Source organism: Nerophis lumbriciformis, linkage group LG07 (genome assembly GCF_033978685.3).
Source record: "Nerophis lumbriciformis linkage group LG07, RoL_Nlum_v2.1, whole genome shotgun sequence".
NCBI lineage: Eukaryota > Metazoa > Chordata > Actinopteri > Syngnathiformes > Syngnathidae > Nerophis > Nerophis lumbriciformis.
Window position 1 is genome coordinate 4,036,969 of NC_084554.2, and position 14,479 is coordinate 4,051,447.

The following is a 14,479-nucleotide window of genomic DNA, read 5'->3' on the forward strand; positions in this document are numbered from 1 at the left end:
CATTCACACAATAATAATAATAATATTAATATAAATAAAAATAATAAATATGTAATTTTTTGGTGTCGATTCTTATTGTGTGAATGTTGGACATTCACACAATAATAATAATAATTAAAAAAATATCAATAATAAATATTTTTTGGGTGTAGAATCTTATGTGTGTGAATGTTGGACATTCACATATAATAATAATAATAATAATAATAATAATAACAATACAAATAATAAATATATGATTTTTTTGGGTGTAGGATCTTATTGTGTGAATATTCAACATTCACTCAATAATAATAATAATACAAATAAAAATAATAAATATATGAATTTTTGGTGTTGAATCTTATTGTGTGAATGTTGGACATTCACACAATAATAATAATAATAATAAATATATGATTTTTTGGGTGTACAATCTTATTGTGTGAATGTTCAACATTCACACAATAATAATAATACAAATAATAATAAATATATGATTTGTTGGTGTCGAATCTTATTGTGTGAATGTTGGACATTCACACAATAATAATAATAACATGAATAAAAATAATTATAATAAATATATGATTTTTTTTAGTGTTGAATCTTATTGTGTGAATGTCCAACATTCACACAATAATAATAATAGTAATTAAAAAAATAATAATAATAATACTTTTGGGGGGTGTAGAATCTTATATGTGTGAATGTTGAACATTCACACAATAATATTTAATAATAATAATAATAAAAACATATATATATTTTTTTGGGTGTATGAACATTCACACAATAATAATAATAATATTAATATAAATAAAAATAATAAATATGTGATTTTTTTGGTGTCGATTCTTATTGTGTGAATGTTGGACATTCACACAATAATAATAATTTTAAAAATAATAATAATAAAAAAAAATGTTGGGGTGTATGAACATTCACACAATAATAATAATATTAATAATAAAAATAAAAATAATAAATATATGAATTTTTGGTGTCGAATCTTATTTTGTGAATGTTGGACATTCACACAATAATAATAATAATAATAAATATATGATTTTTTGGGTGTACAATCTTATTGTGTGAATGTTGAACATTCACACAATAATAATAATACAAATAATAATAAATATATGATTTGTTGGTGTCGAATCTTATTGTGTGAATGTTGGACATTCGCACAATAATAATAATAACATGAATAAAAATAATTATAATAAATATATGATTTTTTTTAGTGTTGAATCTTATTGTGTGAATGTTGGACATTCACACAATAATAATAATAGTAATTTAAAAAAAAATAATAATAATACTTTTTGGGGGTGTAGAATCTTATATGTGTGAATGTTGAACATTCACACAATAATAATAATAATAATAAATATATGATTTTTTTGGGTGTACAATCTTATTGTGTGAATGTTGAACATTCACACAATAATAATAATACAAATAATAATAAATATATGATTTGTTGGTGTCGAATCTTATTGTGTGAATGTTGGACATTCACACAATAATAATAATAACATGAATAAATATAATTATAATAAATATATGCTTTTTTTTAGTGTTGAATCTTACTGTGTGAATGTTGGACATTCACACAATAATAATAATAGTAAAAAAAAAAAAAAAAAAATACTTTTTGGGGGTGTAGAATCTTATATGTGTGAATGTTGAACATTCACACAATAATATTTAATAATAATAATAATAAAAACATATATATATATTTTTGGGTGTATGAACATTCACACAATAATAATAATAATATTAATATAAATAAAAATAATAAATATGTGATTTTTTGGTGTCGATTCTTATTGTGTGAATGTTGGACATTCACACAATAATAATAATTTTAAAAATAATAATAAATATTTTTTTGGGGTGTATGAACATTCACACAATAATAATAATATTAATAATACAAATAAAAATAATAAATATATGAATTTTTGGTGTCGAATCTTATTTTGTGAATGTTGGACATTCACACAATAATAATAATAATAATAAATATATGATTTTTTGGGTGTACAATCTTATTGTGTGAATGTTCAACATTCACACAATAATAATAATACAAATAATAATAAATATATGATTTGTTGGTGTCGAATCTTATTGTGTGAATGTTGGACATTCGCACAATAATAATAATAACATGAATAAAAATAATTATAATAAATATATGATTTTTGTAGTGTTGAATCTTATTGTGTGAATGTTGGACATTCACACAATAACAATAATAGTAATTAAAAAAATAATAATAATAATACTTTTTGGGGGTGTAGAATCTTATATGTGTGAATGTTGAACATTCACACAATAATATTTAATAATAATAATAATAAAAACATATATATATATTTTTTGGGTGTATGAACATTCACACAATAATAATAATAATATTAATATAAATAAAAATAATAAATATGTGATTTTTTGGTGTCGATTCTTATTGTGTGAATGTTGGACATTCACACAATAATAATAATAATTAAAAAAATATCAATAATAAATGTTTTTTGGGTGTAGAATCTTATATGAGTGAATGTTGGACATTCACACAATCATATTTAATAATAATAATAATAAATAAAATAAAAAATATATATGATTTTTTGGGTGTATGAACATTCACACAATAATAATAATAATAATAATAATACAAATAAAAATAATAAATATATGAATTTTTGGTGTTGAATCTTGTGTGAATGTAGGACATTCACACAATAATAATAATAATAATAAATATATGATTTTTTGGGTGTACAATCTTATTGTGTGAATGTTGGACATTCACACAATAATAATAATAAATATATGATTTTTTGGGTGTACAATCTTATTGTGTGAATGTTGGACATTCACACAATAATAATAATAAATATATGGTTTTTTGGGTGTACAATCTTATTGTGTGAATGTTGAACATTCACACAATAATAATAATAATAATATTAATATAAATAATAGTAAATATATGATTTGTTGGTGTCAAATCTTATTGTGTGAATGTTGGACATTCACACAATAATAATAATAACATGAATAAATATAATTATAATAAATATATGCTTTTTTTAGTGTTGAATCTTGTTGTGTGAATGTTGGACATTCACACAATAATAATAATTTAAAAAATAATAATAATAAATATGATTTTTTTGGGTGTAGAATCTTATATGTGTGAATGTTGGACATTCACACAATAATATTTAATAATAATAATAATAAAAACATATATATATATTTTTGGGTGTATGAACATTCACACAATAATAATAATAATATTAATATAAATAAAAATAATATGTGATTTTTTGGTGTCGATTCTTATTGTGTGAATGTTGGACATTCACACAATAATAATAATAATTAAAAAAATATCAATAATAAATATTTTTTGGGTGTAGAATCTTATGTGTGTGAATGTTGGACATTCACATATAATAATAATAATAATAATAATACAAATAATAAATATATGATTTTTTGGGTGTAGGATCTTATTGTGTGAATATTCAACATTCACTCAATAATAATAATAATAGTAATAATAATATTAATTTAAAAAAAAAAGTTAAATAAATATATGATTTTTTTAGTGTAGAATATTATTGTGTGAATGTTTGTACATTCACACAATAACATGAAATGTAGATTTTTTCCTATCAGCCTGAAAGCCAGCGTCCTTTATAGTGGACATGTGTCAACATTCACTAGGGGGACGTTTTATCTGTGACATGTGCAAGAAATAGACCACAAACAAACGTCCACTGCAGAGGACGATGACAATAGCACATTTCCTAAATTAGATACTTACATGATCGTCGGCTGGAGGACCTCTGGATGGGGTGCACTGCAGCGGGGCTTCGCAAAGCAAACCTCCTGGAAGGAACAACAACAATGTCGTGACAATAAATGGCAGAGACACATTTTCCTCCAAAAAGAGGTTTTAGACTCAGGTCCTATTTGGAGTGGAATCCTGTCTCACCTCTCCTGGAACTGCTTGGAGGGGATGAGTCCAGCACGGGGGTTCACGTCCCCTTCAAGTCTGGCTTGCCACCAGGTTGCATCATCTTGGCTCATGATCTGAAGGATGGAACCCTTCTGGAAAGACAGTCCGGCTTCTTTACACGGGATGGCCTTGTCGTCTTTCGGCTCGTAGTCGAAGAGCGCCTTCACGAACACCTCCAAGGGAAGAAGGAAAAAAAAAAAGGACTTATTGCTACTTTGCTGCGCGTTCACTCCGCTGCTGCACACGCTTTTGTATCACCCGAGATTAGGGTTGGCCCGATACCAATATTTTGGTACCGGTACCAAAATGTATTTTCAACTTTTCAATATGACCAATCTAAGTCTAAGACTAGATGTGACCAATCTAAGTCTAAGACTAGATCTGACCAATCTAAGTCTAAGACTAGATGTGACCAATACAAGTCTAAGACTAGATATGATCAATCTAAGTCTATGACTAAATGTGACCAATCTAAGTCTAAGACTAGATCTGACCAGTCAAAGACAAGATGTGACCAATCTAAGTCTAAGACTAGATGTGAACAATCTAAGTCTAAGACTAGATCTGACCAATCTAAGTCTAAAACTAGATGTGACCAATCTAAGTCTATGACTAAATGTGACCAATCTAAGTCTAAGACTAGATGTGACCAATCTAAGTCTAAGACTAGATGTGACCAATCTAAGTCTAAGACTAGATGTGACCAATCTAAGTCTAAGACTAGATCTGACCAATCTAAGTCTAAGACTAGATGTGACTAGTCTAAGACTAGATGTGACCAATCGAAGTGTAAAACTACATGTAACCAATCTAAGTCTAAGACTAGATGTGACCAATCGAAGTGTAAGATTACATGTAACCAATCAAAGTCTAAGACTAGATGTGACCAATCTAAGTCTAAGATTAGATCTGACCAATCTAAGTCCAAGACTGGATCTGACCAGTCTAAGACTAGATGTGACCAATCTAAGTCTAAGATTAGATGTGACCAATCTAAGTCTAAGACTAAATGTGACCAATCTAAGTGTAAGACTAGATGTGACCAATCTAAGTCTAAGATTAGATCTGACCAGTCTAAGACTAGATGTGACCAATCTAAGTCTAAGACTAGATCGGATCAGTCTAAGTCTAAGACTAGATCTGACCAATCTAAGTCTAAGACTAGATGTGACCAATCGAAGTGTAAGACTACATGTAACCAATCTAAATCTAAGACTAGATGTGACCAATCTAAGTCTAAGATTAGATCTGACCAATCTAAGTCTAAGACTAGATCTGACCAATCTAAGACAAGATGTGACCAATCTAAGTCTAAGGCTAGATGTGAACAATCTATGTCTAAGACTAGATCTGACCAATCTAAGTCTAATACTAGATGTGAACAATCTAAGTCTAAGACTAGATGTGACCAATCGAAGTCTAAGACTACATGTGACCAATCTAAGTCTAAGACTAGATGTGACCAATCTAAGTCTAAGACTAGATGTGACCAATCTAAGTCTAAGACTAGATCGGATCAGTCTAAGTCTAAGACTAGATCTGACCAATCTAAGTCTAAGACTAGATGTGACCAATCTAAGTCTAAGACTAGATGTGACTAGTCTAAGACTAGATGTGACCAATCGAAGTGTAAGACTACATGTAACCAATCTAAATCTAAGACTAGATGTGACCAATCTAAGTCTAAGATTAGATCTGACCAATCTAAGTCTAAGACTAGATCTGACCAATCTAAGTCTAGATGTGACCAATCTAAGTCTATGACTAAATGTGACCAATCTAAGTCTAAGACTAGATGTGACCAATCTAAGTCTAAGACTAGATGTGACCAATCTAAGTCTAAGACTAGATGTGACCAATCTAACTCTAAGACTAGATCTGACCAGTCTAATACTAGATGTGAACAATCTAAGTCTAAGACTAGATGTGACCAATCTAAGTCTAAGACTAAATGTGACCAATCTAAGTCTAAGACTAGATGTGACCAATCTAAGTCTAAGACTAGATGTGACCAATCTAAGTCTAAGATTAGATCTGACCAATCTAAGTCCAAGACTAGATCTGACCAGTCTAAGACTTGATGTGACCAATCTAAGTCTAAGACTAGATCTGACCAATCTAAGTCTAAGACTAGATCTGACCAGTCTAAGTCTAAGACTAGATCTGACCAATCTAAGTCTAAGATTAGATGTGACCAATCTAAGTCTAAGACTAGATGTGACCAATCTAAGTCTAAGACTAGATGTGACCAATCTAAGTCTAAGACTAGATGTGACCAATCTAAGTCTAAGACTAGATCTGACCAGTCTAAGACTAGATGTGACCAATCTAAGACTAAGACTAGATGTGACTAGTCTAAGACTAGATGTGACCAATCAAAGTGTAAGACTACATGTAACCAATCTAAGTCTAAGACTAGATGTGACCAATCTAAGTCTAAGATTAGATCTGACCAATCTAAGTCCAAGACTAGATCTGACCAGTCTAAGACTAGATGTGACCAATCTAAGTCTAAGACTAGATCTGACCAATCTAAGTCTAAGACTAAATGTGACCAATCGAAGTTTAAGACTAGATGTGACCAATCTAAGTGTAAGACTAGATGTGACCAATCTAAGTCTAAGATGAGATCTGACCAATCTAAGTCCAAGACTAGATCTGACCAGTCTAAGACTAGATGTGACCAATCTAAGTCTAAGACTAGAACTGACCAGTCTAAGACTAGATGTGACCAATCTAAGTCTAAGACTAGATGTGACCAATCTAAGTCTAAGACTAAATGTGACCAATCTAAGTGTAAGACTAGATGTGACCAATCTAAGTCTAAGATGAGATCTGACAAATCTAAATCCAAGACTAGATCTGACCAGTCTAAGACTAGATGTGACCAATCTAAGTCTAAAACTAGATGTGACCAATCTAAGTCTATGACTAGATGTGACCAATCTAAGTCTAAGACTAGATGTGACCAATCTAAGTCTAAGACTAGATGTGACCAATCTAAGTCTAAGACTAGATCTGACCAATCTAAGTCTAAGACTAGATGTGACCAATCTAAGTCTAAGACTAAATGTGACCAATCTAAGTGTAAGACTAGATGTGACCAATCTAAGTCTAAGACTAGATGTGACCAATCTAAGTCTAAGACTAGATGTGACCAATCTAAGTCTAAGACTAGATGTGACCAATCTAAGTCTAAGACTAGATGTGACCAATCTAAGTCTACGACTAGATGTGACCAATCTAAGTCTAAGACTAGATGAGACCAATCTAAGTCTAAGACTAGATGTGACCAATCTAAGTCTAAGACTAGATGTGACCAATCTAAGACTAAGACTAGATGTGACTAGTCTAAGACTAGATGTGACCAATCGAAGTGTAAGACTACATGTAACCAATCTAAGTCTAAGACTAGGTGTGACCAATCTAAATCTAAGATTAGATCTGACCAATCTAAGTCCAAGACTAGATCTGACCAGTCTAAGACTAGATGTGACCAATCTAAGTCTAAAACTAGATGTGACCAATCTAAGTCTAAGACTAGATGTGACCAATCTAAGTCTAACACTAGATGTGACCAATCTAAATCTAAGACTAGATCTGACCAATCTAAGTCTAAGACTAGATGTGACCGATCTAAGTCTATGACTAGATGTGACCAATCTAAGTCTAAGACTAGATGTGACCAATCTAAGTCTAAGACTAGATGTGACCAATCTAAGTCTAAGACTAGATCTGACCAATCTAAGTCTAAGACTAGATGTGACCAATCTAAGTCTAAGACTAAATGTGACCAATCTAAGTCTAAGACTAGATGTGACCAATCTAAGTCTAAGACTAGATGTGACCAATCTAAGTCTAAGACTAGATGTGACCAATCTAAGTCTAAGACTAGATGTGACCAATCTAAGTCTAAGACTAGATGTGACCAATCTAAGTCTACGACTAGATGTGACCAATCTAAGTCTAAGACTAGATGAGACCAATCTAAGTCTAAGACTAGATGTGACCAATCTAAGTCTAAGACTAGATGTGACCAATCTAAGACTAAGACTAGATGTGACTAGTCTAAGACTAGATGTGACCAATCGAAGTGTAAGACTACATGTAACCAATCTAAGTCTAAGACTAGGTGTGACCAATCTAAATCTAAGATTAGATCTGACCAATCTAAGTCCAAGACTAGATCTGACCAGTCTAAGACTAGATGTGACCAATCTAAGTCTAAAACTAGATGTGACCAATCTAAGTCTAAGACTAGATGTGACCAATCTAAGTCTAACACTAGATGTGACCAATCTAAATCTAAGACTAGATCTGACCAATCTAAGTCTAAGACTAGATGTGACCGATCTAAGTCTATGACTAGATGTGACCAATCTAAGTCTAAGACTAGATGTGACCAATCTAAGTCTAAGACTAGATGTGACCAATCTAAGTCTAAGACTAGATCTGACCAATCTAAGTCTAAGACTAGATGTGACCAATCTAAGTCTAAGACTAAATGTGACCAATCTAAGTCTAAGACTAGATGTGACCAATCTAAGTCTAAGACTAGATGTGACCAATCTAAGTCTAAGACTAGATGTGACCAATCTAAGTCTAAGACTAGATGTGACCAATCTAAGTCTAAGACTAGATGTGACCAATCTAAGTCTACGACTAGATGTGACCAATCTAAGTCTAAGACTAGATGAGACCAATCTAAGTCTAAGACTAGATGTGACCAATCTAAGTCTAAGACTAGATGTGACCAATCTAAGACTAAGACTAGATGTGACTAGTCTAAGACTAGATGTGACCAATCGAAGTGTAAGACTACATGTAACCAATCTAAGTCTAAGACTAGGTGTGACCAATCTAAATCTAAGATTAGATCTGACCAATCTAAGTCCAAGACTAGATCTGACCAGTCTAAGACTAGATGTGACCAATCTAAGTCTAAAACTAGATGTGACCAATCGAAGTCTAAGACTACATGTGACCAATCTAAGTGTAAGACTAGATGTGACCAATCTAAGTCTAAGATGAGATCTGACCAATCTAAGTCCAAGACTAGATCTGACCAGTCTAAGACAAGATGTGACCAATCTAAGTCTAAGACTAGATGCGAACAATCTAAGTCTAAGACTAGATCTGACCAATCTAAGTCTAAGACTAGATGTGACCAATCTAAGTCTAAGATTAGATCTGACCAATTTAAGTCCAAGACTAGATCTGACCAGTCTAAGACTAGTTGTGACCAATCTAAGTCTAAGACTAGATGTGACCAATCTAAGTCAAAGACGAGATGTGACCAATCGAAGTCTAAGACTAGATGTGACCAATCGAAGTCTAAGACTAGATGTGACCAATCGAAGTCTAAGACTAGATGTGACCAATCGAAGTCTAAGATTAGATGTGACCAATCTAAGTCTAAGACTAAATGTGACCAATCTAAGTCTAAGACGAGATGTGACCAATCTAAGTCTAAGACTAGATCTGACCAATCTAAGTCCAAGACTAGATCTGCCCAGTCTAAGACTAGATGTGACCAATCTAAGTCTAAGACTAGATGTGACCAATCTAAGTCTAAGACTAAATGTGACCAATCTAAGTGTAAGACTAGATGTGACCAATCTAAGTCTAAGACTAGATGTGACCAATCTAAGTCTAAGACTAGATGTGACCAATCTAAGTCTAAGACTAGATGTGACCAATCTAAGTCTAAGACTAGATGTGACCAATCTAAGTCTACGACTAGATGTGACCAATCTAAGTCTAAGACTAGATGAGACCAATCTAAGTCTAAGACTAGATGTGACCAATCTAAGTCTAAGACTAGATGTGACCAATCTAAGACTAAGACTAGATGTGACTAGTCTAAGACTAGATGTGACCAATCGAAGTGTAAGACTACATGTAACCAATCTAAGTCTAAGACTAGATGTGACCAATCTAAGTCTAAGACTAGATGTGACCAATCTAAGTCTACGACTAGATGTGACCAATCTAAGTCTAAGACTAGATGAGACCAATCTAAGTCTAAGACTAGATGTGACCAATCTAAGTCTAAGACTAGATGTGACCAATCTAAGACTAAGACTAGATGTGACTAGTCTAAGACTAGATGTGACCAATCGAAGTGTAAGACTACATGTAACCAATCTAAGTCTAAGACTAGGTGTGACCAATCTAAATCTAAGATTAGATCTGACCAATCTAAGTCCAAGACTAGATCTGACCAGTCTAAGACTAGATGTGACCAATCTAAGTCTAAAACTAGATGTGACCAATCTAAGTCTAAGACTAGATGTGACCAATCTAAGTCTAACACTAGATGTGACCAATCTAAATCTAAGACTAGATCTGACCAATCTAAGTCTAAGACTAGATGTGACCGATCTAAGTCTATGACTAGATGTGACCAATCTAAGTCTAAGACTAGATGTGACCAATCTAAGTCTAAGACTAGATGTGACCAATCTAAGTCTAAGACTAGATCTGACCAATCTAAGTCTAAGACTAGATGTGACCAATCTAAGTCTAAGACTAAATGTGACCAATCTAAGTCTAAGACTAGATGTGACCAATCTAAGTCTAAGACTAGATGTGACCAATCTAAGTCTAAGACTAGATGTGACCAATCTAAGTCTAAGACTAGATGTGACCAATCTAAGTCTAAGACTAGATGTGACCAATCTAAGTCTACGACTAGATGTGACCAATCTAAGTCTAAGACTAGATGAGACCAATCTAAGTCTAAGACTAGATGTGACCAATCTAAGTCTAAGACTAGATGTGACCAATCTAAGACTAAGACTAGATGTGACTAGTCTAAGACTAGATGTGACCAATCGAAGTGTAAGACTACATGTAACCAATCTAAGTCTAAGACTAGGTGTGACCAATCTAAATCTAAGATTAGATCTGACCAATCTAAGTCCAAGACTAGATCTGACCAGTCTAAGACTAGATGTGACCAATCTAAGTCTAAAACTAGATGTGACCAATCGAAGTCTAAGACTACATGTGACCAATCTAAGTGTAAGACTAGATGTGACCAATCTAAGTCTAAGATGAGATCTGACCAATCTAAGTCCAAGACTAGATCTGACCAGTCTAAGACAAGATGTGACCAATCTAAGTCTAAGACTAGATGCGAACAATCTAAGTCTAAGACTAGATCTGACCAATCTAAGTCTAAGACTAGATGTGACCAATCTAAGTCTAAGATTAGATCTGACCAATTTAAGTCCAAGACTAGATCTGACCAGTCTAAGACTAGTTGTGACCAATCTAAGTCTAAGACTAGATGTGACCAATCTAAGTCAAAGACGAGATGTGACCAATCGAAGTCTAAGACTAGATGTGACCAATCGAAGTCTAAGACTAGATGTGACCAATCGAAGTCTAAGACTAGATGTGACCAATCGAAGTCTAAGATTAGATGTGACCAATCTAAGTCTAAGACTAAATGTGACCAATCTAAGTCTAAGACGAGATGTGACCAATCTAAGTCTAAGACTAGATCTGACCAATCTAAGTCCAAGACTAGATCTGCCCAGTCTAAGACTAGATGTGACCAATCTAAGTCTAAGACTAGATGTGACCAATCTAAGTCTAAGACTAAATGTGACCAATCTAAGTGTAAGACTAGATGTGACCAATCTAAGTCTAAGACTAGATGTGACCAATCTAAGTCTAAGACTAGATGTGACCAATCTAAGTCTAAGACTAGATGTGACCAATCTAAGTCTAAGACTAGATGTGACCAATCTAAGTCTACGACTAGATGTGACCAATCTAAGTCTAAGACTAGATGAGACCAATCTAAGTCTAAGACTAGATGTGACCAATCTAAGTCTAAGACTAGATGTGACCAATCTAAGACTAAGACTAGATGTGACTAGTCTAAGACTAGATGTGACCAATCGAAGTGTAAGACTACATGTAACCAATCTAAGTCTAAGACTAGGTGTGACCAATCTAAATCTAAGATTAGATCTGACCAATCTAAGTCCAAGACTAGATCTGACCAGTCTAAGACTAGATGTGACCAATCTAAGTCTAAAACTAGATGTGACCAATCTAAGTCTAAGACTAGATGTGACCAATCTAAGTCTAACACTAGATGTGACCAATCTAAATCTAAGACTAGATCTGACCAATCTAAGTCTAAGACTAGATGTGACCGATCTAAGTCTATGACTAGATGTGACCAATCTAAGTCTAAGACTAGATGTGACCAATCTAAGTCTAAGACTAGATGTGACCAATCTAAGTCTAAGACTAGATCTGACCAATCTAAGTCTAAGACTAGATGTGACCAATCTAAGTCTAAGACTAAATGTGACCAATCTAAGTCTAAGACTAGATGTGACCAATCTAAGTCTAAGACTAGATGTGACCAATCTAAGTCTAAGACTAGATGTGACCAATCTAAGTCTAAGACTAGATGTGACCAATCTAAGTCTAAGACTAGATGTGACCAATCTAAGTCTACGACTAGATGTGACCAATCTAAGTCTAAGACTAGATGAGACCAATCTAAGTCTAAGACTAGATGTGACCAATCTAAGTCTAAGACTAGATGTGACCAATCTAAGACTAAGACTAGATGTGACTAGTCTAAGACTAGATGTGACCAATCGAAGTGTAAGACTACATGTAACCAATCTAAGTCTAAGACTAGGTGTGACCAATCTAAATCTAAGATTAGATCTGACCAATCTAAGTCCAAGACTAGACCTGACCAGTCTAAGACTAGATGTGACCAATCTAAGTCTAAAACTAGATGTGACCAATCTAAGTCTAAGACTAGATGTGACCAATCTAAGTCTAACACTAGATGTGACCAATCTAAATCTAAGACTAGATCTGACCAATCTAAGTCTAAGACTAGATGTGACCGATCTAAGTCTATGACTAGATGTGACCAATCTAAGTCTAAGACTAGATGTGACCAATCTAAGTCTAAGACTAGATGTGACCAATCTAAGTCTAAGACTAGATCTGACCAATCTAAGTCTAAGACTAGATGTGACCAATCTAAGTCTAAGACTAAATGTGACCAATCTAAGTCTAAGACTAGATGTGACCAATCTAAGTCTAAGACTAGATGTGACCAATCTAAGTCTAAGACTAGATGTGACCAATCTAAGTCTAAGACTAGATGTGACCAATCTAAGTCTAAGACTAGATGTGACCAATCTAAGTCTACGACTAGATGTGACCAATCTAAGTCTAAGACTAGATGAGACCAATCTAAGTCTAAGACTAGATGTGACCAATCTAAGTCTAAGACTAGATGTGACCAATCTAAGACTAAGACTAGATGTGACTAGTCTAAGACTAGATGTGACCAATCGAAGTGTAAGACTACATGTAACCAATCTAAGTCTAAGACTAGGTGTGACCAATCTAAATCTAAGATTAGATCTGACCAATCTAAGTCCAAGACTAGATCTGACCAGTCTAAGACTAGATGTGACCAATCTAAGTCTAAAACTAGATGTGACCAATCGAAGTCTAAGACTACATGTGACCAATCTAAGTGTAAGACTAGATGTGACCAATCTAAGTCTAAGATGAGATCTGACCAATCTAAGTCCAAGACTAGATCTGACCAGTCTAAGACAAGATGTGACCAATCTAAGTCTAAGACTAGATGCGAACAATCTAAGTCTAAGACTAGATCTGACCAATCTAAGTCTAAGACTAGATGTGACCAATCTAAGTCTAAGATTAGATCTGACCAATTTAAGTCCAAGACTAGATCTGACCAGTCTAAGACTAGTTGTGACCAATCTAAGTCTAAGACTAGATGTGACCAATCTAAGTCTAAGACTAGATGTGACCAATCTAAGACTAAGACTAGATGTGACTAGTCTAAGACTAGATGTGACCAATCGAAGTGTAAGACTACATGTAACCAATCTAAGTCTAAGACTAGGTGTGACCAATCTAAATCTAAGATTAGATCTGACCAATCTAAGTCCAAGACTAGATCTGACCAGTCTAAGACTAGATGTGACCAATCTAAGTCTAAAACTAGATGTGACCAATCGAAGTCTAAGACTACATGTGACCAATCTAAGTGTAAGACTAGATGTGACCAATCTAAGTCTAAGATGAGATCTGACCAATCTAAGTCCAAGACTAGATCTGACCAGTCTAAGACAAGATGTGACCAATCTAAGTCTAAGACTAGATGCGAACAATCTAAGTCTAAGACTAGATCTGACCAATCTAAGTCTAAGACTAGATGTGACCAATCTAAGTCTAAGATTAGATCTGACCAATTTAAGTCCAAGACTAGATCTGACCAGTCTAAGACTAGTTGTGACCAATCTAAGTCTAAGACTAGATGTGACCAATCTAAGTCAAAGACGAGATGTGACCAATCGAAGTCTAAGACTAGATGTGACCAATCGAAGTCTAAGACTAGATGTGACCAATCGAAGTCTA

General features: G+C 33.4%; 1 protein-coding gene across 4 annotated transcripts in view; it reads right to left on the reverse strand.

Moving 5' to 3' along the window:
• mpp7a (MAGUK p55 scaffold protein 7a) overlaps window positions 1–14,479 on the reverse strand; it is a 162,009-nt gene that overhangs the window by 46,460 nt on the left and 101,070 nt on the right. For all 4 annotated transcript variants that reach the window (XM_072913444.1, XM_061965919.2, XM_072913446.1 and 1 more), the window contains exons 10-11: window positions 4,007–4,203; window positions 3,836–3,900 (exon numbers count right to left, since the gene is read on the reverse strand). In XM_072913444.1, the coding sequence (XP_072769545.1) occupies window positions 3,836–3,900; window positions 4,007–4,203 (262 nt within the window). The remainder of the gene's footprint in view (window positions 1–3,835; window positions 3,901–4,006; window positions 4,204–14,479) is intronic.